This window comes from Pristiophorus japonicus, chromosome 9 (genome assembly GCF_044704955.1).
Source record: "Pristiophorus japonicus isolate sPriJap1 chromosome 9, sPriJap1.hap1, whole genome shotgun sequence".
Taxonomy (NCBI): Eukaryota; Metazoa; Chordata; class Chondrichthyes; family Pristiophoridae; genus Pristiophorus; species Pristiophorus japonicus.
Genome location: NC_091985.1, coordinates 29,519,886 through 29,544,906, shown reverse-complemented (window position 1 = coordinate 29,544,906; position 25,021 = coordinate 29,519,886). Strand labels below are relative to the sequence as shown.

At 42.1% G+C, this 25,021-nt stretch overlaps 1 protein-coding gene across 5 annotated transcripts in view; it reads left to right on the top strand.

The window, feature by feature from the left end:
* Nucleotides 1-25,021, top strand: part of sdccag8 (SHH signaling and ciliogenesis regulator sdccag8) — a 505,046-nt gene that overhangs the window by 276,665 nt on the left and 203,360 nt on the right. For all 5 annotated transcript variants that reach the window (XR_011594991.1, XR_011594990.1, XR_011594989.1 and 2 more), the window contains exon 14: nt 16,374-16,501. Coding sequence is in view for 2 of the 5 variants with exons in the window: in XM_070889222.1 (XP_070745323.1) it covers nt 16,374-16,501 (128 nt within the window). In the remaining 3 variants the exon portion in view is untranslated. The remainder of the gene's footprint in view (nt 1-16,373; nt 16,502-25,021) is intronic.

Sequence of the window (25,021 nt, the reverse complement as noted above, 5' to 3'; positions counted from 1 at the left end):
TTCACATATCTATTGAAGCTTTTGCAGTCACATTTTATGTTCCCTGCGAGCTTACTCTCATACTCAATTTTCCCCCTTCTAATTAAATCCTTTGTTCTCTTCTGAATTCGAAATTTCTCTCAGTCCTCAGGTTTGCTGCTTTTTCTGGTTAATTTATATGCCTCTTCCTTGGAGTTAACACTATCCCTAATTTCCCTTGTTAGCCAGGGTTGAGCCACCTTCCCCGTTTTATTTTTACGCCAGACAGTGATGTACAATTGTTGAAGTTCATCCATGTGATCTTTAAATGTTTGCCATTGCCTATCCACAGTCAACCCCTTAAGTATCATTCGCCAGTCTATCCTAGCCAATTCACATCTCATACCATTGAAGTTACCTTTCTTGAAGTTTAGGACCCTAATCTCTGAATTAATGGTGTCACTCTCCATCTTAATAAAGAATTCTACCATATTATGGTCACTCTTCCCCAAGGAGCCTCGCACAACAAGATTGCTAATTAATCCTCTCTAATTCACAACACCCAGTCTAGGATGGCCAGCTCTCTAGTTGGTTCCTCGACATATTGGTCTAGAAAACTATCCCTTATACGCTCCAGGAAATCCTCCTCCACCGCATTGCTACCAGTTTGGTTAGCCCAATCTATATGTAGATTAAAGTCACCCATGATAACTGCTGTACCCTTATTGCACGCATCCCCAATTTCCTGTTTAATGCCATCCCCAATCTCACTACTACTGTTTGGTGGTCTGTACACAACTCCCACTAGTGTTTTCTGTTCTTTGGTGTTCCACAGCTCTACCCATACAGATTCCACATCATCCAAGCTAATGTCCTTCCTTACTATTGCGATAATCTCTTTACCCAGCAACGCTGCCCCACCTCCTTTTCCTTTCTGTCTATCCTTCCTGAATATTGAATACCCCTAGATGTTGAGTTCCCAGCCTTGGTCATCCTGGAGCCATGTCTCTGTAATCCCAATTACATCAATTCCGTTAACAGCTATCTGCACAATTAATTAATCCACCTTATTACGAATGCTCCTCGCATTGAGACTCAGAGCCTTCAGGCTTGTTTTTTTAACACTCTTTGTCCTTTTAGAATTAAGTTGAAATGTGGCCCTTTTTGATTTTTGCCTTTGATTTCTCTGCCCTTCACTTTTCCTTACCTCCTTTCTATCTTTTGCTCCTGTCCCCATTTTACTTCCCTCTGTCTCCCTGCATAGATTCCCATCCCCCTGCCATATTAGTTTAAACCCTCCCCAACAGCACTAGCAAACACTCCCCCTAGGACATCGTTTCCGGTCCTGCCCAGATGCAGATCGTCTGGTTTGTACTGGTCCCACTTCCCCCAGAACTGGTTCCAGTGTCCCAGGAATTTGAATCCCTCCCTCTTGCACCATTCCTCAAGCCACGTATTCATCTTAACAACCTGCTATTTCTACTCTGACTAGCATGTGGCACTGGTAGCAATCCTGAGATTACTACCTTTTGAGGTCCTACTTTTTAATTTAACTGCCAGCTCCCCAAATTCAGCTTGTCGGACTTTATCCCATGTTTTACCTATATCGTTGGTACCTATATGCACCATGACAACTGGCTGTTCACCCTCCCCCTCCAGAATGCCCTGCAGCCGCTCCGAGACATCCTTGACCCTTGCATCAGCTAAACTTGTTATTCACGACATACTCAGCATCGCGGATGCTCCAGAGTGAATTAATGCGCAGCTCCAGTGCTGCAATGCGGTCTGACAGGAGCTGCAGCTGGATACACTTCTCACAAACATGGTAGTCAGGGACAGTGGAAGTGTCCCTGATTTCCCACATAGCACAGGAGGAGCATGACACGGGTCTGGGCTCTCCTGCCATGATTTAACCCTTAAATTAACTTAATTTGGCAACAATGCCAAAGGTTTCTTACTGATAAGAAAAAGAAAAAAGATAAAGAAAAAAGAAAAACTACTCGCCAATCAACCAGCCAATTACTTACCCGCTTCTTTTTACTTCTTTGTTTTACCTTTGGCCTCTATCTCCTGACTGCCGTTCCTCCTCCCGAGCTCCGTGTCCTTTTATCAGGGCCTCTGTTATATATGTAAACCTGTAACCACCAGAGGGCTCATCCCCTGGAGTCCCAATGGATCCCACAATCCCTTGGGAGCACCTGTACATAAGGAAGCCTCACAGGCTGGAGAGGCACTCTGAGACTTGTAATAAAGGACTACGGTCACACCTTACTTTGAGCTTGCAGTATCTGGTCTGACTCTTTCTTCAAACATAACAACTGCCGACGAGATACAGATGACGAACCCCACCGCAACAATGCAAAGAACCATGGGCATCCTGGAGAAATTTTCGGAGGGAGATGATTGCGAAACCTTTGTGGAGCGACTCGACCAATACTTCGTGGCCAACGAGCTGGAAGGAGAAGCGACGCTGCCAAACGAAGGACGATCCTCCTCACCGTTTGCGGGGCACCAACGTATGGCCTCATGAAAAATCTGCTCGCTCCAGCGAAACCCACAAAGAAGTCGTAGAATGATTTGTGCACACTGGTCTGGGAGCATCTAAACCCGAAGGAAAACGTTCTGACGGCAAGATATCGGTTCTACACGTACAAGAGGTCGGAAGGCCAGGAATTGGCGAGCTATGTCGCCGAGCTAAAGCGCCTTACAGGACATTGCGAATTTGCAGGACCCTTGGAGCACATGCTCAGGGACTTCTTTGTACTTGGCATTGGCCATGAAGTAATACTTCGCAAACTTTTGACTGTAGAGACACCAACCTTGAGTAAAGTCAGAGCGATAGCCCAGGCGTTTATCGCCACCAGTGACAATACCAAACAAATCTCTCAGCACACGAGTGCTGCTGCCAGCACTGTGAACAAAGTAATGTTGTTTTCAAATTTTAATGTACAGGGCAGGCCTTACATGCCTGCAGCTGCACGTCTGCAGGTGACTTAGAGCCCATCAAGGGTGGTGAATGCAAGGCCATTAACACCTTGTTGGCGCTGCAGGGGTGATCATCGTTTCCATTCATGCCGCTTCAAAGGATACATTTGCAAGGGCTGTGGAACAATGGAACACCTCCAAAGTATGTGCAGGCAACTGCAAACCCTGCTAATCCTGCAAACCACCATGTTGCAGAGGAGGACAATTCCACGGTGGATTACGATGAACCAGAGCCTCAGACTGAGGTGGCAGAGGTATATGGGGTGCACACATTTACCACAAAGTGTCCCCCGATAATGCTGAAGGTTGAATTAAATGGGCTCCCGGTGTCAATGGCGCTGGACACGGGCGCGAGCTACTCCATAATGAGCAAAAAGACTTTGATAAATTGTGGTGCAGCAAGGCCTCAAGGCCAGTCCTGACCCCCATTCGTACTAAACTCTCGATCAGCTTCGCTGGGCAGGCCACATAGTTCGCATGCCAGATACGAGACTCCCTAAGCAAATGCTTTATGCAGAGCTCTTTCATGGTAAACGAGCCAAAGGAGGACAGCGGTAACGTTATAAGAACACCCTCAAAGCCTCCCTGGTAAAATGTAACATCACCACTGACACCTGGGAGACCCTGGCCGAAGACCGCCCGAGGTGCAGAAAGTATATCCGGGAGGGTGTCGAGCTATTCGAGTCTCAACGCAAAGAGCCAAGCGCAGGCAGCGGAAGGAGCGCACGGCAAACCAGCTCCACCGACCCCTTCCCTCAACGAATGTCTGTCCCACCTGTAACCGGGTCCGTGGCTCTCGTATCGGACTGTTCAGGTATCAAAGAACTCACTTTGGGAGTGGAAGCAAGTCTTCCTCGATTCCGAGGGACTGCCTATGATGATGATGACTAAACTGAGAACGTACACAAAGGAACTGATTCCGGTAATCGGCAGTGCTACCGTAAAGGTCTCCTATGATGGAGTGGTGCACAATTTACCACTCTGGGTGGTACCGGGCGATGACCCCACACTGTTCAGCAGGAGCTGGCTGGGAAAGATACGCTGGAACTGGGACGACGTCCGAGCGCTTTCGTCCATCGACGACACTTCATGTGCCCAGGTCCTAAATAGATTCCCCTCGCTGTTCGAACCAGGCATTGGGAAGTTCCAAGGAGCAAAAGTGCAGATCCACTTGATTCCAGGGGCGCGACCCATCCTTCACAAGGCGAGAGCGCTACCGTACATGATGAGAGAGAGGATGTAAATCGAGCTGGACTGGCTGCAACGACAGGGCATCATTTCGCCGATCGAATTTAACTAGTGGGCCAGTCCGATTGTTCCAGTCCTCAAGGAAGACGGCACCGTCAGAATCTGTGGTGATTACAAAGTAACTATCAATCATTTCTCCCTGCAGAATCAATACCCGCTACCAAAGGCAGACGACCTATTTGCGACGCTGGCGGGAGGAAAAACGTTCATGAAGCTGGACTTGACCTCGGCTTACATGATGCAGGAGCTGGAGGAATCATCAAAGGGCCTCACCTGCATTAACACACACAAAGGTCTCTTCATTTACAACAGATGCCCATTTGGGATTCGATCGGCCGTGGCGATAATCCAGAGGAACATGGAAAGCTTGCTGAAGTCGGTCCCACGTATCGTGGTTTTCCAGGATGACATCTTGGTTACAGGTCGGGACACCGTCGAGCACCTGCAGAACCTGGAGGAGGTTCTTAGTCGGCTTAATCATGTGGGGCTCAGGTTAAAAGGCTCGGTGTGTTTTCCTGGCGCCTGAAGTGGAGTTCCTGGGAGAAGAATCACGGCGGACGGCATCAGGCCCACCGATTCGAAGATGGAGGCAATCAAGAACGCACCGAGACCACAGAACATGACGGAGCTGCGGTTGTTTCTAGGACTCCTGAACTACTTTGGTAACTTCTTACCGGGTCTTAGCACATTGTTAAAACCACTGCACGCTTTACTGCGTAAAGGAGATGAATGGGTATGGGGTAAAAGCCAAGAAAATGCCTTTGAGAAAGCTAGGAAACTGTTATGCTCAAACAAATTGCTTGTGTTGTACGATCCATGTAAGCTTTTGGTACGAGCATGTGATGCGTCGTCATATGGTGTCGGGTTTGTATTGCAACAAGCTAATGAATTTGGGAAATTGCAACCGGTTGCTTATGCATCCAGAAGTTTGTCTAAGGCTGAGAGAGCCTACAGTATGATCAAAAAGGAAGCGTTAGCGTGTGTCTATGGGGTAAAGAAAATGCATCAATATCTGTTTGGGCTCAAATTTGAATTGGAAACTAACCATAAGCCGCTTATATCCCTCTTTTCTGAAAGTATGGGGATAAATACGAATGCATCAGCCCGCATCCAGAGATGGGCACTCACTTTGTCCGCATACAACTATGCCATCCTCCACAGGCCAGGCACAGAAAACTGTGCCAATACTCTCAGTAGGCTACCATTGCCTACCACAGGGGTGGAGATGGCACAGCCCGCAGATTTAGTAATGGTAATGGAAGCATTCGAGAGTGAGCAATCACCTGTTACCGCCCGACAGATTAGAACCTGGACGAGTCAGGACCCCTTACTGTCTTTAGTAAAAAAAAACTGTGTCCTCCACGGGAGTTGGTCTCGTGTCCCATTAGAGATGCAGGAAGAAATAAAGCCGTACCAGCGGTGCAGAAATGAAATGTCTATACAGGCAGACTGTCTCCTATGGGATAATCGGGTAGTGGTGCCAAAAAAGGGCAGGGACACCTTCATTAGTGACCTCCACAGCATTCACCCAGGCATCGTAATGATGAAAGCGATAGCCAGATCCCACGTGTGGTGGCCCGGTATCGATACAGACATAGAGTCCTGCGTGCACAAATGTAATATATGTTCACAGTTAAGCAATGCACCCAAGGAGGCGCCACTAAGTTTATGGTCCTGGCCCCCCAAACCTTGGTCCAGGGTCCATGTCGACTATGCTGGCCCATTCTTGGGAAAAATGTTCCTAGTGGTTGTAGATGCATACTCCAAATGGATTGAATGTGTGATAATGTCGGCAAGCATGTCCGCTGCCACCATTGAAAGCCTGCGGGCCATGTTTGCCACGCACAGCTTGCCTTGACGTCCTTGTGAGTGGCAATGGGCCATGCTTCACCAATGCCGAATTCAAAGAGTTCATGACCCGCAATGGGATCAAACATGTCACATCTGACCCGTTTAAACCAGTGTCCAACGGTCAGGCAGAGCAAGCAGTGCAAACAATCAAGCAGAACTTGAAGAGGGTAACTGAAGGCTCACTGCAGACTTGCCTATCCCGAGTCCTGCTTAGTTACTGCACAAGACCTCACTCGCTCACCCAGGGTTCCCCCCGCTGAACTGCTCATGAAAAGGGCACTTAAGACAAGATTCTCATTAGTCCACCCTGATTTACATGAACAGGTAGAGAATCAGGCGGTTTCAACAGAATACATATCATGATTTCGCAAATGTGTTATGCGAAATCGAGATTAATGATCCTGTATTTGTGTTAAACTAGGGACAAGGTCCCAAGTGGATTCCCGGCACTGACGTGGCCAAAGAGGGGAGTAGGGTGTTTCAGATCAAACTTTCAAATAGACTCACCTGCAGGAAACACTTGGACCAAACCAAACTCAGATTCACGGACTATCCAGGACAATCCACAATAGACTCTACCTTTTTTGACCCTCCAACACACACACAAGTGGCAACCGACCCAACGGTTGACCACGAAGCAGAACCCAAAACCCGCAGCAGCTCAGCAGGATTCACCATGCCCAGCAGCCCAGCGAGGGCCCAATAAACGACTCACCAAAACCAGCATTTGCACCGAGACGATCAACCAGGGAAAGGAAGGCCCCAGATCGACTCACATTGTAAATAGTTACACTATTGACTTTGGGGGAGGGGGAGTGTTATATATGTAAACCTGTAAATACCATGTTTAACCACCAGAGGGCTCATCCCCTGGAGTCCCAAGGGATTCCACAATCCCTTGGGAGCACCTGTACATAAGGAGGCCTCACAGGATGGAGAGGCACTCTGAGACCTGTAATAAAGGACTACGGTCACACCTTATTTTGAGCTTGCAGTATCTGGTCTGACACTTTATTCAAGACATAACTGCCTCGATCTCCTGACTGCCGCTCCTCCTCTCGAGCTCCGCGCCCTTTTATCAGGGCCTCAATCTCCCGACTGCCGCTCCTCCTCCCGAGCTTCACGCCCTTTCATCAGGGCCTCGATCTCCTTACTGCTGTGTGGTGGGACAAGGTATGTTGGTGCGAGTAAGGATGTCGGTAGGAGGACCAGGCTGCAGTGGCGCAAACCTCGTGATCACAGTAGATCACAAAACGTTACTGCAAAGCCACACTCAAGCTCATCCTGCTGTGCCACTCATCACATGCCCATCACTCTGCCTTCCCTACCTTAACCCTGCATATCCTTACTCGCACCAACATACCTTGTACCTCCACACATCTCTATCTACATTATCACTTCCCCATCTCACTAGCCACCCCTGACACTCACCCTCATCCTAGTCCAATCATACCAACTAACAACACTCAAGGGTAAGGCACTTGTGTGTTTTAGCCAATGTTTATGTGAAATTTCTGTGAATGTGCTGTCAAACATTGAAATCTTTATTTTCAACACTTTGCATTCTTGGACAAATATGTGTGCAACTTTGGAAGTGGCTTAGTGAGTTGCAGTGAATGGTGAGACATAACGGTACCTCCTGCAATGCTGATGAATGTGAAAGGAATGGCTTGGGCATTGTAGGGAAGCTTTATGGTGTTGGTGTGGGGTGGTGCCAACCTGTCGCATCGTGTGGCAGCCAGGGTGTACAGTGTCAAGTGAAGTAAATCTGGCTATGGTGAGACTATATTTCTTATATTCTTATGTTCTTATCCCTGGCATCCCGGGCAGCAATGTGGTCAGGTGCTTGTGTTCTGTGCAGCATCAGTTGATTGTGGAGAAGGTTGTGTTGCTGGTGTGCCTGGTGATGTTGGTGTTGGGGCTGATTGTGGTGGGATTCTGAGGACCAAGGTGAGATAGTTTCAAGGACACCAATGCTGATGTAATAGATGGAAGATGAACTTGAGATTAAAAGTGTTTAGCCCCGACAGACCCGACTTCTGGGAAAGTAGAATGGCGGCGGGAAGACAGCAGGTTCCCGACCCGCAGTCAGAAAAAAAAGTACCACCCCCGCTGACCCCCTCGAAAAATTCCCCCCATTGTATTAGCCAGAACTGTGGAGTCTGAGCCTGCAGAGGTTAAGCTGATGCTTTATAATGCACTGGTCAGACATCGCTTAGTCACCGCACATCAATAGGGAGGGTACAGAGAAAAGCAGTGGGAATAATCTTCTGTAAAGGGCATGAATTATGAGAAATGCTTGAACACTTCAGTCTGGAGAGAAGGTTAACTGGGGGATAGCTCACCATTAAGATATATGAGATATAAAATTCAACCCAAAATATTACTTTGAGGTGAGAAAAGACAAGAGGGCATACATTTCAAGTAATGAAAAATAAATTTAAAAAACAGATCTTAATTTTTTTTATCAACAGGAGATAAAGATTTGGAATAATATACAACCGTAAGTTAGTGGAGTACAAAATATTGCTTGGTTGATAGGCTGGCTGAGTAAGAACATTAGAAGGATGAGCTCGATTGGCTGAATGGCCTTTATGATAAATTGATTTTTTCCTTATGTTCTCTCTTCATATTGTTTGAGAGATTTTTGTTGAGAAGATCCCTTCCTTTCCATGTGAATTATTCTTTTAAACATAAGAAAAGGGTGAGTTGAACCCATAACCTTCTGACTGAGAGCGTGACTGGGCTGGCTCTTTGTTATAGCAATTCAATACTAATCCCACTGCCCTGCTCTCTCCGCAATGTTGTGGGAGCTGGCAGCTGAAAAACAATTTGAAAGCAAGTTTAGTTATTAAAAATGGATATATGCAGGTAAAAATGCTATATTCATTCCTTTTTGCAATGTATTCTCTTCGCCATCATGGCATTTATGACGCAGTTTAGATAACCCTGCTTCTTTCATTTTTACTTACTATATCCTTACTAACATTTCTCTCTTAATACAGCATTTTTACCTGCATATATCCATTTTTAATAAAATGCTATATTCACAGAGAAATGTTAGTAAAGATATAATAAGTAAAAATGAAAGAAGCAGGGTTATCTAAACTGCGTCATAAATGCCATGATGGCAAAGAGAATACATTGTAAGAAGGAATGAATACAGCATTTTTACCTGCCTATATCCATTTTTTAATAATTAAACTTGCTTTTAATTGTTTTTCAGCTGCTAGCTCCCACAACACTGCGGAGAGAGCAGGGCAGTGGGATTAGTATTGAATTGCTTTAACAAAGAGCCAGTCCAGGCAAGCTCTGAGTCAGAAGGTTGTGGGTTCAAGTCCCACTACAGGGACTTGAGCACAAAAATCTAGGGTGACACTCCAGTGCAGTGCTAATGGAGTGCTGCATCGTTGGAGGTGCTGTCTTTCGGATGAGACGTTAAACCAAGGCCCCAGCTGCCCTCTCAGATGGACGTAAAAGATCCCATGGCACTATTTTGAAGAAGAGCAGGGGAGTTATCCCCAGTGCCATGGCCAATATTTAACCCTCAATCAACATCACTAAAAAAACAGATTATCAGGTAATTTCACATTGCTGTTTGTGGGAGCTTGCTGTATGCAATTGACTGCCGCGTTTCCTACATTACAGCAGTGACTACATTTCATTGGCTGTAAAGTGCATTGTGACGTCCTGAGATTGTAAAAGATGCTCTATAAATACAAGTCTTTCTTTCTAAATATGCTGCTGAAGCAACATCATGATATCAGCACAAGCACTTATTCTGTGACTGAACTGTTGTGGTCAATTTGTGCATGCACAAAATAACGAGCCTGACATTGCAACCAGATTACAGGGCAACCAGTTGAATTATCTACTGTCCAATTTGGGAGAGGGACACAGTTAGGTAACTCACCTAAAACCCAACTTCAGTATGAAAGAAGCTTAAGATTCTCCTTCATCTCTGTATCTGTCCTGTGCTACTACCTTACAGTAATACTCTTTATGCCCTTTATCTAAGTTGTGCAGCTTCTTCCACACCTCCTGATAGGGCCTCTGACTAGTGGACACTGAGTTCACATCCTCTCTGACATATTGTTGCATATTTTGCCACTGTAACATGCTTTGGGTCTTCCCTCCATACCAAAAGATGCTGTTGTACAATTGTACAATTCAGAACCATTTGCAGGGCTTCATGGAGAAGAAGCAATCTTTGCAAAATTGCCACAGCCATTTCAGACAAATATTGTGCACTGTGCAGATGGATTATCTAACCTTGCATCATTTGTGTTGATTAAGCTGCTCATTTGATGCTTCAGCATATTATGTGATCGTTATTACTCGCGCTTTCTTGATAAGATTTTTCTTTTGCTTTCCTACTAAATGCAATGAAATTGTAAGTCTCAAAATGGAGTGTTCCTGCCATTTTGTTAGCAGGTTGCAAGTTACAGACAAAAAAAGGAAAATAGTTACAAATGTTCCCTGGTATGTCTGGAAATGTCTGTACAGCCAACCAAATAAAATGTTACTTAAAAAAATTAGTAGATACATCTGTGTAATGAAACTTGCTATCTGAGCTGAATCAGATAGTAGCTATTCTGTATAGGGGAGTAAACTTAGAAAAGTGTGTAACGGAGAGTGCTGCCCTTAAAAAAAATCTTTAAAATTACCCACTTTTGATTTATATTACTCGATAATATTTTTAATATTCGAGCTGGTATTTTCTTTTGTTAATTTACTTAACATGTAGATTAATGTTGTGAAATATCGATCGAGTAAGATATTTTCACATCTTAGTCTTTATCAAAGATTTCCTGTATTTTTTTTTAAACGTAAACTTAAAAGGCACAGAAATATTCCGTGGTCCCGAAGCAAAGATATGCTAACATTATTGCCATGTTTTTTTAACCTACCTAATTAAACATTTCTTTGGGTGCAATATACATAACAGATTGTTGCATAGGTTTGACTATGATCCGTTTGAATCTAATAGAAGGCAATGCATTTTTTTTAACTGTATAGTTATTTCACAACTTTTTTATTTAATTCTGTGGGTGATAGTTATTTCTGAATTGTAATTATCTAATCATGGAAACAGAATGAAGTGCATCTCCTTTGCTGAAAAAGGGTGGGAATTTGAAAATTAATAAAAAAAGTGAACAGATGCAGTAATATGCCAGAGGGAGATTAATGTGGAGAGTAAAATCTGTGTGCAACAAAACTGCAGCAAACATAGTCAGTGGGAGGTGGTTGTACAATCAGAACAGGGATAAAAGAGAAATTACAAACAACCCTGCACTTGTCAAAGTAGTAGTAATGAAATCCTGATTGTGCCAGCAGCAAGAACCTGTGTTAGCTCTTTAGGGTAAGGCAAGTAGCTGGATGCCAGGTAGGAGGGCAGCATGCATTGCTGGTCAATAGCCATGTTGTCTATAACAGATGGCAGGCAAAGATGGCAGGGGAGGGGCTGCTTAGCAGAACTAATCAGACAGTAACAGATAGGGCAGCTGGGAGGACTGACCACAGAGATGGGATCTGCTGGGTGACTGCAAAGTGCTGTGATGTTTACAGTGGTGCGCCTAGTGGCCTTGGGTAAGACCTTGCATTGTCTTTACCGATCTTTACTTTCAGTCCAAACTGCACGCAGCAAATGCCTCAACATCAATGACCCACTGTTCAGTTATTCTCACATAAAACTTAAAATCACCAGTAACTGTTAATTACAGAGCTAACCCTTTGAGTATTCACACATTTGTAGCAACATGTTTCTGTGGCAAAACTCTTTCATATTTTTAATTAATTTTCCAAAGACAAGGAGATGGATAAAGCATGAAGAATATTATTTTCTAAGCATGTAAATAAAATATAAAGCATTTAAATAAAATATAAAGCATTTAAATGTAACATTATGTGTTGATTTTGACCTATTTTTACTGTAAATAAGCTAGGAAAGATATAGTATGAGAGGGGGTGGGGTGTGGAGATATTGTTTATTGCTGTGAGAGTTAATGAAGAATCTGATTCTTCACCCTGAAGGGAAAATTAATTTTAGGTTTATTAAACAGGCATTAACCAACCCTTATTAATTAAAAAAGAGCTATGGGTATAAAGAAATGTTTAAAACATTTTTTATCATTCTCCAATGGTGTTACCATTTTACAGAATAATCTTAAAAGTAAAACAAAAAGGGATGTTTATTCTGCTACATTCGCAAAATAAATTCTTTAATCAAATGGCCAGAGAAAACTGCGCTTGGGAAAAATAAAATGCTAAGTTTGATGCTGTATTTACTAGAACAAGATAGATCAATGTCTTCTTCTTGCATTTATACTTACTGGATCGCTGTCACAGAGTTGCTTTCTAAATTCTCTAGCTATTTGATAAACCATAAGATTGCAACGTGGGGTCTGACAGATCAGTCTAAATGAGACACCAAGCCAACATATACCTACAACCAGCACAAAAAATTGAAAATCCGATTTGTAAAATTATAGTAGAATGATGCAGAAAAAAACTCTTTCACGATAACTCACAAAGAGATCCAGCTCATCAAAGTGAAATCCTGAAAAAATATATATCTGCATCTATATCCTGTCAAATGCATTCTTCCCACAGCAGTGTCAGGACAATAGTAATTGCTTTACACTTAAGAAGTAATTGAAAACCATTCCATTGGGGTTGTTGCAGTGGGTTATCACATTGTTCTTTCACCTCCGGAAATCTAGGTTTGAATCAAGTCCCAACTGCTGAGATGCTATTCTCCTCTCTCATGTGTCAGTATGTATTCTATGTGAAATTAAATTGAGCTGCCCTAACCCTGTTCCCTATGTGTGTCACTCCACAGCATAAAATGGGCCACAATTCTGCAAAAATTCGCAATATTACTGAAAGAGGATGGCTGATGTGGGAAATAGAAACATTCACATTGGTCGAATCAGGGGTACTCTGCTGAAGTTCATTTTTAGGCATAATGTTGGGCCAGAGTGGAGGGACTTTTATTCCACATCTTGTCATGCTATATCTGACATGGAATTGATTGATGCTGGATCCCCAAAGTGGAAAAGTGTTCCATTGCACCATGCAATATATTCAATGCCTTTACCCTACATACAACATGAATCTAGCATTTATGATGATATTCTATTTCCATTGCAGGGCCACAACAGCAATGTACAATTGCAAACCCACTTATCAGTCTACTATCCGTCTACTTTTCAAAACATCCATACAATCAACTTTAAAACATTGAAGTGGTTCTTGTGTCCACTGCAGCAGTTGAATCATTCAAACAACTTCTGTCTCAACTAACTTGTCATGCAAGCAAATTTTCTTCAGAACTTACAAAATCCAATTAAACTCGAAATTGTCAATTCTGAAAGAGTTCTGAAAATGAAACAAAATAAAACATGATTAAATAGAATGATGTAAATAGGATATGTTATTCATACAGCTGGTAAACCAGACTACCGTAACACACTCATAACTACTTCACTCTTGTGTTAGGCAGTCATGATAACTCATATAAATATCAGATCATGCCAAGAGCCATGGGGTATGTTCTGTGCAAATTGCACATCAAGCTTGTACTACAGATGTTCAACACACAGCAACCTTTATGCATCTTTACATTTCTAGTCTGTAAAGTCTATATCTGTCAGATGGCTTAATGGTTGCCTAAAGCCGATCCTTGTAAATGACAGCACTGAATAAGATACGATTAGTACATGGTAAAGTCAGCTTATGCTGTTGACATACCGTATTGCTAGATAGGATTTGATTCCAGTGGTTTACTGCAATATTTTGAGTGCTGAATTACTTTTGTACCTCACAACATTCAAACATAATTTTATATCAAAAAAATCAATATTATTCAGCTTATTTAAAATCAAGAAAATAATTGCTTTGAATAATCTAAATTATCTGTTTTCTGTCTATCTAATATATAGGCTTCAAAAGATTAATGTTACTGAGCTAATTTTGCAAATATATCCTAGCATAGCACTTTGTTTAGCTAACAGTGGGGAATGTAGATAGACTAAAGACAGTGCATTTTCCAGTGACCTTGAGGAGCTGTACTACTTCAAGAAGCAAGAAGTAGCTTGTGGTAAACAAAGTTCACTTCTGACAGATGGATTGAATGACAAAAAGATTGTGTGTGCCAGAATAGCCCTGGCAGAGGAGGAAATCTTTAGTGGAATCCAACAGGAGAGGAGGTGTGAACAGGTGCGGGACTGCTGACGGAAGGGGAACCAGATGGAGGGAGCCAGAGCCAGTTTAGTTAGAGGAAGGGAGAGAAGGAAAGGCTATGGGATAGATGGCTAAATATATGCACAGAGGAGGGTAAATAACACAACAATCAAAGCCACCCGTGGGGGAGGAGGTTTGAGTGCTTCGTATAACAGAAACATATAGTAGGGTTTAGTTTGATTAATGTTGTCTGTGCCTAAGAAGCAGATGATTAATGTGCTATGTGTAATGTACAAAATGCAGGCAAATTAACAAAACTAAAATTGTTTAAATTAGGTCTTTGAACTATTCAGTGCTTTAGCAGGTTCTGCCTTCTGTCGTTTGGATTTTTGTTCATTAATGCATAGTGCACTGTATAGGATGTTGTTTTGTACTCTACTTGCAAAGAAGACCTATTTAACATAAGTAAAAAAGTTGAATAAATGCTGTACTTGATAACTTTCTATGCAACATTTCTAAAACATGTCTTTTTTTAGATAATTAGATAGTTATAGTTGTACAAAAGCTTAGTTTTGTATTAGAACTTTGGTTCACCACCATGGTCTCTATTCTTGCAGGGGAAGGGAGGGTGTTCATTGAAAAGCATCCTGATGTGCTCAGGAATAGTCACCATTGTACATCCTACTGTTAGTTGCCATTGGTATTCAAAGAGTCTGTATGCAGTACCCCCTTGCAAATATTGACACACTGTTGGGAATCAACTGCAAGTGTTGACATACTCCCAGGAGTCCCAGCCAATGTTCCATGTAAGCTGTGCTTTGTTCTGCGCAGCCTGTTTCTTTTAATGCGTGGTCCCTTTAAATTTCTGCGAATGCACGGTATTTACAATATAAAAGTTGCTGAGTGGCCTGCGCGAGACCTTGCCGATGATTGCGCGGCCACACGCGCGCAGCTTAACAGAAACAATGCCCCCAGCATTCCTCTGTCTTAACTTCTGAAAGCCAGTGTCCACAACCAGTAGGAAAACAATGTTAAAAAAAAATCTGTAACAGAAATACAATGCTAATGTCAACAAATATAGAAATCTAGCAACAGTCAGCAAACTGATGATGAGGATCTCGGTACCCTAGTTTGAGAATCTATGAGTGAGAGAGTTCATGTGGCTGTTGAGTATTCAAGTGTATTCTTGTTGGGCAGAGGGAGGAACTGCCTCCTGAGGAAAGAGGGACAGTTGGATAATTAGTTCCTCCTCAGAGCACTCTTGTGCACCCCCTGGTGATAAATTTAAGAGTGACATTGTAAAGACATGGTGGCAATTTGCTAGCCTATCCTTAGCTGGGGAATGGTAGCGCACAGAGATTTAGAAAGGGACGAAAAATTAACAATACAAAATCAAAATTGTCTCTTGGGTTACGCAGTGACCTCAAACACGGCAGCCAAATTTGTGCACAGCAAGGTCCCACATGAGATAATAATGACCATATAATTTGGTTTAGTGATGATGGTTCAAGAATAATTATTGGCCAGGACATGAGTGAGAACTCCCCTGCTCTTCTTCAAAATAGTGCCATGGGATCTTTCACATCCACCTGAGAGGGCAGGCGAGACCTCAGTTTAAGCTCTCATCCAAAAGGTGGCACCTCCAACAGTGCAGCACTCCCCTGTCAGGCTACATTTTGTGCTCTGGGGTGGGTTTTGAAGCCACATCTTTCTGACTTCTAGGCGAGAATGCTACCACTGAGCCATGCCTGACACTTAATAATACACTCTTAATGACTTCTACAACCCTCAGGGCTATGGTTTATTGCAGTTATCCTCAGCAACCAACACAATTTGTATTTTAACTGTAACATTTAGTAGCTTCCGCATAAGAACATTATCGGATTTTATTAAGTGTCAACCACGGTTCCTAAATTAATCACAAAATACAAGCATCTCGTGTAAGAACATGCTGTTTTCTCTTTGAAATAAATTAAATTCATATGATGGTGTTTATAATCACGCAATTGTTTTCACAGATTTAAATGTAGCGAATATTTAAACAGTGAACACGGAAATAGTAAGTTATTGTTGCAATCTGAAGGTGTTACTGATTTTAAAAACCGTCTTTTATTGCCCTATACTTTTGACCTTGTTGCCTCTTTCAGGATGGAAAAGGACAGTTTCCTCCGTAGTCACAGTGATGATGTCAAGGCCCTGGCCTTTCAATCCCAACATCGTGAGCAAGAGCTAACAGAAAAGATACAGCAAATGGAGGCCCAGCATGATAAAACTGGTAGGTGGTAGGCATAGATTAGAGCCAGGACACCTCTCTCGCAGGCCAGGCCCACACCTCACTGTGAAATGACATCAGGAACACCTGTAACCTTTGGCTGGCCAAAGGGAGCAGATGCTAACTTCACCGGAGATCCCGAATTACATATCAGTTAGCGTTTAAAAGGGAAATGAAAACCGTTGCCCACTGTCTGTTGATTTCACAGTGCTGCTCTCACATCTGTTGCACCATCTGGATTATGAGTTTATTTACCTGTGTTAAGAAACTTAAAGCAGAGTGTTGCCAGCATAAAGTACAGAACAAAGGGGCTTCTCTTGGCTTGATTTTAGGGCACACATGTTACATGAGGAAAATCGCATCAGAAGCTCAGCGGGAAATGCTGCAGGCTTATGTTTAAAACTCTGTTTAAATACCATCTTGCTATTGCCACATAAATTTGGAATAACTATTCTTAACAGGCTGACGACTTGGAATTGGTTTCCGAATTGGAGTTAATCTTTAGATTTTAGTCGTCACCTACTATGTCAATTCCATGAAGTAAAATAACTACAAGTTTTAATAAGGTACAGCAACCTGCCAGTCTGCATCCCTATGCTTTATTATTCCCATCCTTTAATGTTATTTTAGTCATCCTTTGCACATTGTGCATGAAGCTGTTTTCATTATTTTTCTTCGAAGGGTAACTGTAGGCTACAGACTGGCACACTGAGTGAACATGTAATGTTTCCTTTGGATTTCATAATGCCACATTATATCTATGCTGAACTACCAGAGGGAAATGCAATAAATGCAGATGTTTAAAATCAAGACAATACCAGTATAAATATTTTAAAAACATATAGGTTCTTATGGATATGAATGTGGAGAGTAAAACTGATAATTAAAAAGGCAGAACTTTGATCCCAGTAAAATGCGAGAGTATCTGCAAATTAATAAAATGTCAAATTTTGTAAATCCACTGCAACAGCGATAATGACAGTTTAAAATTTCCCATCTTCGTGATGGGACTTTCTCCCACCTTGTATTACAGAGGTGGGAATTGTGAGACTGTTATAGAGGTAAGCACCTCCTGGTTGTTGTGATGAATTTTTTTATACATCATATTTGAATGAAAAGTAACTTTAAAATATGTTTTCAAGAGCATCCCGATGGCTCAGTTGGTGAGTGCATGGCCCTGTATGGCAACGTGCTGTGCAGAACAGAAGATCCCAGGTACAATCTCCATTGTCAGGTTATGGGTGGGGGGGGGGGGTTGGGGTTGCTAGTGCTTAAATTAGATTCAGCATCACTAGGCTAGAGAGTGGGTTTTAAAAAGAAAATCAGCCTAGGTTCCTGCTCCTGTTCGCTATCTTTTGACTCTTGCTGGGAAGTGCATAGAAACATAGATAATAGCTGCAGGAGTAGGCCATTCAGCCCTTTGAGCCTGCACCACCATTCAATATGATCATGGCTGATCATGCAACCTCAGTACCCCATTCCTGCTTTCTCTCCATACCCCTTGATCCCTTTAGCCATCAGGGCCACGCCACATCTAACTCCCTTTTGAATATATCTAACGAACTGGCCTCAACAACTTTCTGTGGTAGAGAATTCCACAGGTTCACAATTCTGAGTGAAGAAGTTTCTCCTCATCTCGGTCCTAAATGGCTTACCCCTTTTCATTAGACTGTGACCCCTGGTTCTGGACTTCCCCAACATCGGGAACATTCTTCCTGCATCTAACCTGTCCAATCCTGTCAGAATTTTATATGTTTCTATGAGATCCCCTCTCATTCTTCTAAATTCCAGTGAATATAAGCCTAGTCGATCCAATCTTTCTTCATATGTCAGTCCTGCCATCCCGGGAATCAGTTTGGTGGACCTTCGCTGCACTCCCTCAATAGCAAGAACGTCCTTCCTCAGATTAGGATACCAAAATTGTACACAATACTCGAGGTGTGGCCTCACCAAGGCCCTGTACAACTGCAGCAAGACCTCCCTGCTCCTATACTCAAATCCCCTTGCTATGAAGGCCAGCATGCTGTTTGCTTTCTTTACTGCCTGCTGTACCTGCATGCCTACCTTCAATGACTGATGTACCATGACACCCAGGTCTCGTTGCATCTCCCATTTACTAATCTGTCACCATTCAGATAATATTGTGCCTTCCTGTTTTTGCCACCAAAGTGGATAACCTCACATTTATCCACATTATACTGCATCTGAAATGCATTTTCCCACTCACCTAACCTGTCCAAGTCCCCCTGCAGCCTCCTAGCACCCTGGGTGGACATCCAATGAGGGAAGCATTCTGCTTAACTGTGATGATAGCCATGGGTAAGTAGCTTCCAGCATTCAATGCTTAGGTTCACTCATGATGATTGTCTATTTTGGTCAGATATTGAAGGTCGCTCATTGCCCATGTTATCATACACCAGCCAGTGCCTTCAGGAGAGGAGGCATTGGTGTTCAAGTGGCAGAATTTATCACAGGCAAGTATCTATTTTCAGCTATGTAGCTATGACATGCAGCCAAAAGAAAAGAATAACAGTATTTAATATGACATAATTTTAGAGAATACTTAGGGATGTATTCCAAGGCACTAACATCTGAGGATTATTGTGTTATTGCCTTGTTACATGCTGCAGACTATGCATTGTATCTCATGTTATATACTCCCGGGAATCATATGACCATATTCTACATTCAAGGCACCAAAGTAGCCTCTCGATCTATAGCCAATACAGGAATTTCTTTGATACCTTTATTAGGCCCTCAAACCACAAGGTGTATAGATATTGGCTTTCAGAACCAATGGAAGACTAGCCTAATATATTACTTACCAACTTATTGCGAATAAAGGTGCCAAAGAAACCACAAGACTATCTTCTCAGTGAACTAACGTGACTCAAACCTTCATTCTTCGTCAACTGTAATTTCTGTTCTACTTTCAAATGTGTTTTTATTGAGATAATTAAAAATGATGTTTATAAAATCATCGATGCTAATAAGTCATTGTGAAGCTTCACCGTCCTGGCTTTTAATGACATCTAAACTCCTAACAAAAACTGCATTTTATTACTCTAAATTATCAGTAATTCTATATATTACAAGCTGCTCTCCTGTGGCATTGCTCAAAGTTGGCCTCGGTCTGTACTACAATTATAATTGATTGCTGCTAAGGTCGAGCTGTGCTAACCTGACCTGTTCCTTTAAGGCCACTGCTCAGGTACTCCCTGTGAAGAGATGGTCTAGATAGGTACACCCTGAGGCTAATTGTTGAGGTAAGTGTCTGTAGATTGGTAGTTGCTTGGGGAGAGGATTAGTTATCAAAGTCAGAAAAACAGTACAAAATTACCGTCATTCTTTGGCATAATGAAGCCTGATGGACATAAACGAGACACAAGGCTTTTCTATATATAAATGATCGTAGCAAGTGATTTGTTGCCACTTGGATTTGCTCAGAAATCAGCTCTTTTTGCAACATTGCACTTTTCGGGAAGCATATCACAGTAAGTGTAAACATTTGTGAGATCTGTTACGTGATGTTGTACTGTGCCAATCACTTGCATAATTGTGGTGGGAATAAACATATCCTTCCTCCTTCCCCCCTGCTCCATATTGCAATACATACAATAAGTGATTTATTCCATCACACCATTTCAGTGTTGCCAAGGTTACAGAATGTTTGAGAGATACTAGTGTGTACATGTGAAAATTCTTTCAACTGCATGATTTTTTATAATGTCATCTGGTCATCATGGTCATTGCTCCTGATCATTTGAGAGTGGCTTTGTGATTTTAAAAAGTTTTGACAATTCCAAATTTGGCAAGTAATTGCGGTGCCATTCATAAAGTTAAGAAATGTACATGGCTGTGCGTGGGCAACATTTCCAGCCTTCACTGTTTTGTGCCTGCAGAACCATGCAGTGTGGAAGACTAAGTTGAGCTGTCTTACGTCCTGCATGGGTCCAAATGGTTCTTGGTCGGCCTCGAAGTCTACGACAATCTGGAGGTAAACGTAAATTGTGATGCCTGCAGGACTCTCTTCATATCAAAGTGCTCATGTGACCAGGCGATTATATCTGAATAGTTGCACTCTTCGGAGACAGATTCAACCTATGGCAAGCTGAGAAATTGAATTTAATAAATCTGATATTATTTGAGGATTTTGTTTTCAAATGTTATCTGAAGACTTTTTAATATCGTTTTCTTTTTACTTGGCTCTGTTTTTTTAAGTAAAATTTGAACAGAGAAGAGTAACAGCAACAGTGAGATACCCGGTCCTGTTGTGCAGCTTGCGGTGGTTGAAGGTAATCCTGTGAAAAAGTGGTATCCCACTGCTCTCGGCAGTGTATAAATGCATTTCAGAGGGCTTTTCAATAAGTCACTGATCTGAAGAACTGTTTCCCTTGTATGGTATCTTTCCCCAACCCACTTTCTAAATGTTTTACTTTCTGTTCAGTGTCCATTTCTTTCCCTCCTAAGTGCTGCAAGATGTTCTTTTTACATGAGGCCTGCTTATATGAGTGTAAATTGTTATTGTTGAACAAAATGTGCTTCATACAACACTGAACCAGATTTCTATTTGCACAGCTTTTTTTTAAAAGCTATAAATTTCCACACCTGTCCAACAATCTGTGAATGAACTGCAAAAATGCAAGTCAGCCACTCTAAAATGTACATGCACTCCTGTTAATATTTAAAGTAAAAAATAATGGTTCAGAAAATAGAAATTTAAACTAACTCCATAACAAGTTATTAAAATATGTGTTGGTTAGAGTGGAGCCTGTCTATTAATTTAAATGTTGACCTTCAAAGATACTTTCAAGATGAGCTGGAGTGAGCTGAAAACTGCTTCATGTTAATACATGGGAGGTACTCAAGTGCTTTCTGTGTTTTCAGTAATGCAGAATGAAATAAAATTGATTCAGTAATTACTTTCTACTGTTTGCATATTTTATGCAAATAAATGAAACGAAACTCATCGCTGTACTGAAGTGACGCACAGGACAAATTTCTTACAAATAAATTTTATATTAAGCAGCATGCTTTTGAGTTTCCTCAATATATTCATTTGAAATGTTGCTTTAAATGTTAAAACTTACCATGCCCCCATTTCATATTTAAATTAATTATTTGTGAGCACTACCAATGCCTATTTTTTGGCTTATAAAATAATTTAGCTTAAATAATTTGGTGTAAATAATTGGATAAATTGTTGAGAAAAATAATTCAAGGATGTTGCATTGTTTGCTGAAATTATTTTAGTAAATTGTTATTTACAAATGTGAACACTATTTACAGATATTTACACTGTCCACATTTTGAAGCAAAAGTTATCTTTCAAAGTGTAGTCACTGAAAGAACTGGTAGGGGTGTAGCCTGCAACCCTATGTACTGGCCAGTTGTCATGATGCAGAATCTCTGTGTATGCCGCTTAGTTCTGATTATTGTGGGGTTATGTTCGGCATTTGCTTATTTTTACCCCATCTGTGACATTCTGACAATTATTTTATTATTTTCCTGACGTTTTGTTTTTTCAGATTGTCATGCAAGTGTGAAAATTAATTTTTAACGTTTTAAAAAAAAAATTATACCTGCATGAAATTTGGCTTGGGAGTTGTAAGGTTAGCACAATTTGTTCAATTGTAACAATAACTTATGTTTACGTGGCTTTCCTTTTGTAAAGGAGTGTCTCTGAGTGCTTTACAAGGTGGGGAGGGTTGAGGGGTGGGGAGGAGGCGAACATGAAACAGTCAGGGATTTTGGGGAAGATCAAACGCACAGTTCTGGAGGTTTTTGAGGAGGATTTCAAAGCAGTGACAAACTGTATTAACAGTGAAAGGAAGATACTGTAAGTATAGGCATTTACAGCAATCACATTCATTAGCCCAGTGAACACTAACTACATGGAGAGCAGACTAAAGCAGAGAAAATATGTGACAGATACCATTTCTTTAGGCTGTACAGATGATGGGAAAGCATTTTCTGCATGAGTGTATGGTTAGCAATTCTAAATGAGCTTAATGTATAACCATTTAATAAGAGTACGTAATAACTGCTCTCCAGGGCATTGACATTATGCATTGGAATAAATAACCTCACTATTATGTAGAAATGAATTCTCATTTTACCTTTTATGTCGTTTTTATTCCGATGCAGCAAATACTTGATTTCAGGAATAATGTACCCCTAATTGCAGTATGTTATTTAGCTGTCTCCCGAACACCAGGCTCGAATAAAAGGCAACTCTATTTCAGTGCTGTGTGTTGTATTTTTCGCTAATGGGTAAAGCTTGAAGGATCGAAGAGATTTTCGATAATCTGATCCCAAGTGGATTCAGTCTGGCTCACCCCACATTCTGTTTGGCTTTTTATTAAACAATTGCTAACAGTCGCTGACAGAAACTAGCAGACTGTGAGAGGACACATTGATGCGATTGATGTGCACACTGGAACCAGAAGGTTGCCACTTTAAATGAGTAGTGTATTAGTGATGTATTATTGCTTCTGGTTGAGATTGTGTGAGTTATGTTCCACCCTTATCTACAGTTTAAATTGTGACATGCAGCTTTTCAGAGATCAGCAAACTAATTATTTTTTTTAGAGAGATACATTTTGAACACACATGTTTTTTAGTCTGGTTTTGTTGAGCACATTTTTTTTTGCCTTTTGAGTTGGTACCAGAATTATACAGCTTTATTACAGAGAAACAAAGTGAGTATTTAAACATATCTGAAACTCAGTGTATGGAACTTTGCATTGAATTTGCAGTTCAAACATCCCCACTGAATTTAACCAGCAAAATGATTTTCACATGGCCCTCATTTGAATATGTTTCGCCTATGGTGAACATGTATACTATTTTTTAATATACTGTTTTCCATCTGTAGCAGTAAACTGCTGTCACAGACTCTACTGGGCTGTGGGGGGGAAAGCAACATAAAAGGTAAAATCAGCGTACATTCGCCCTCCTCCTCATATCCGCCCTGACCCAGCTCCCAATCGATGCCTCGACTCCCGTTTCAATCACTCCCACCCTGTCCCGTCCCAGTTGTCTGATGGACCCTCTTCTGGTCACCCCTCCTGGTTGCCCTCCTTTTCCTGCTCACCCCTTCTCCCAATCCCGATCTCCCACCCTTTCCCAGCCGCCCTTCTGCTGATCGCATCCTGTTGCTTTTTAATGGCCTATCTGGGACTTCATGAATGGTATATGGAATAACTAAGCAGTTACAAAGCCAATCTAAGTAATGGAACTCGTGCGTGATACTATATAATGTAAATCAGAGTTGTCCAAGTTTCTGTTTCCATGAGCCTCATTCCCACATAGAGGCCTAGGTACAAGCATATCGGCGCAAACTGGGTGTAGGGAATGATCCCTGCATCTCAACATTGGTGCCGCTACGGGCCCACCTGATACTGGGTCTCGGGTGCATTTAAATATGACTGGTGAGCTGCGGACACCTGCTGGGCATCCCCAGGCAGCTCTCTGATGAAGAGGCTTAGAATTTAGGACCACTGCGTCGCTGGAAGTGGCTCCCAGATAGGCCATTAAAAAGCTACAGGATGCGATCATCAGAAGGGCGGCTGGGAAAGGGTGGGAGATCGGGATTGGGAGAAGGGGTGAGCAGGAAAAGGAGGGCAACCAGGAGGGGTGACCAGAAGAGGGTCCATCAGACAACTGGGACGGGACAGAGTGGGAGTGATTGAAATAGGAGTCGAGGCATCGATTGGGAGCTGGGTCAGGGCGGATATGAGGAGGAGGGCGAACAGAAGCCTGCAGCGGCCTGCAGTTTTAACATGAGGTTTCACATTCAGGTATTTGATTTACAAACTTACCTTTTTGGCGGCGCCCTATAGCTGACCCTTTTAAGGACTGCTGGTTAGGTCGCAAGAAGACAACATTTTCCTCAAGGCAGCTGGCCCGGCATCGGCTGTGTTCAAGGCAAGCAAATTTTGCACAGGTGTCTCAAACAACTGTTGGGCTATTTGCATATGCAAAGCAACTAATGCCTGTTTCAGGCACGGGCCTAATTGCCTATTTTATTGCCGATACCAGTATGACAGGCGGCGCACTTCCAGCTGATAATGAATGTGCACTTTTTGCCCGCTATATTGAAGACTTGGTGCTGCGCAATTTTTCAAACACTATCATTTGTCCAGGCCATCAAGTTTAAATCTGTTCTCCCATTAACTTGTATATATTTTAAGTTACTGATACTAATATCCATTAATGAGGCAATAGCGCTAAAAAGCATCCCTTTCCAGACCTACAGCCCCACAAAATTCAAACAGCACAAGCTGGCAAATAAAAAACCGAAGAACAAATAGGACTGAATTATCCGGTTTTGAAGGATGATTGCCAGGACTTTGGGGGCAGGTGTCCTTTGTGGTCCTGGGGCCATAGGATGTTCACCCATGTTATGAATGAATTTTATGTAACTGTAGAATACTTTTTACATAATGAAGAAAATTGACTAAGGGGCCGAAATTGCCCCGCGCCCGGTATTGGGAAGTGCATTTCGGATAATCTGGAAAT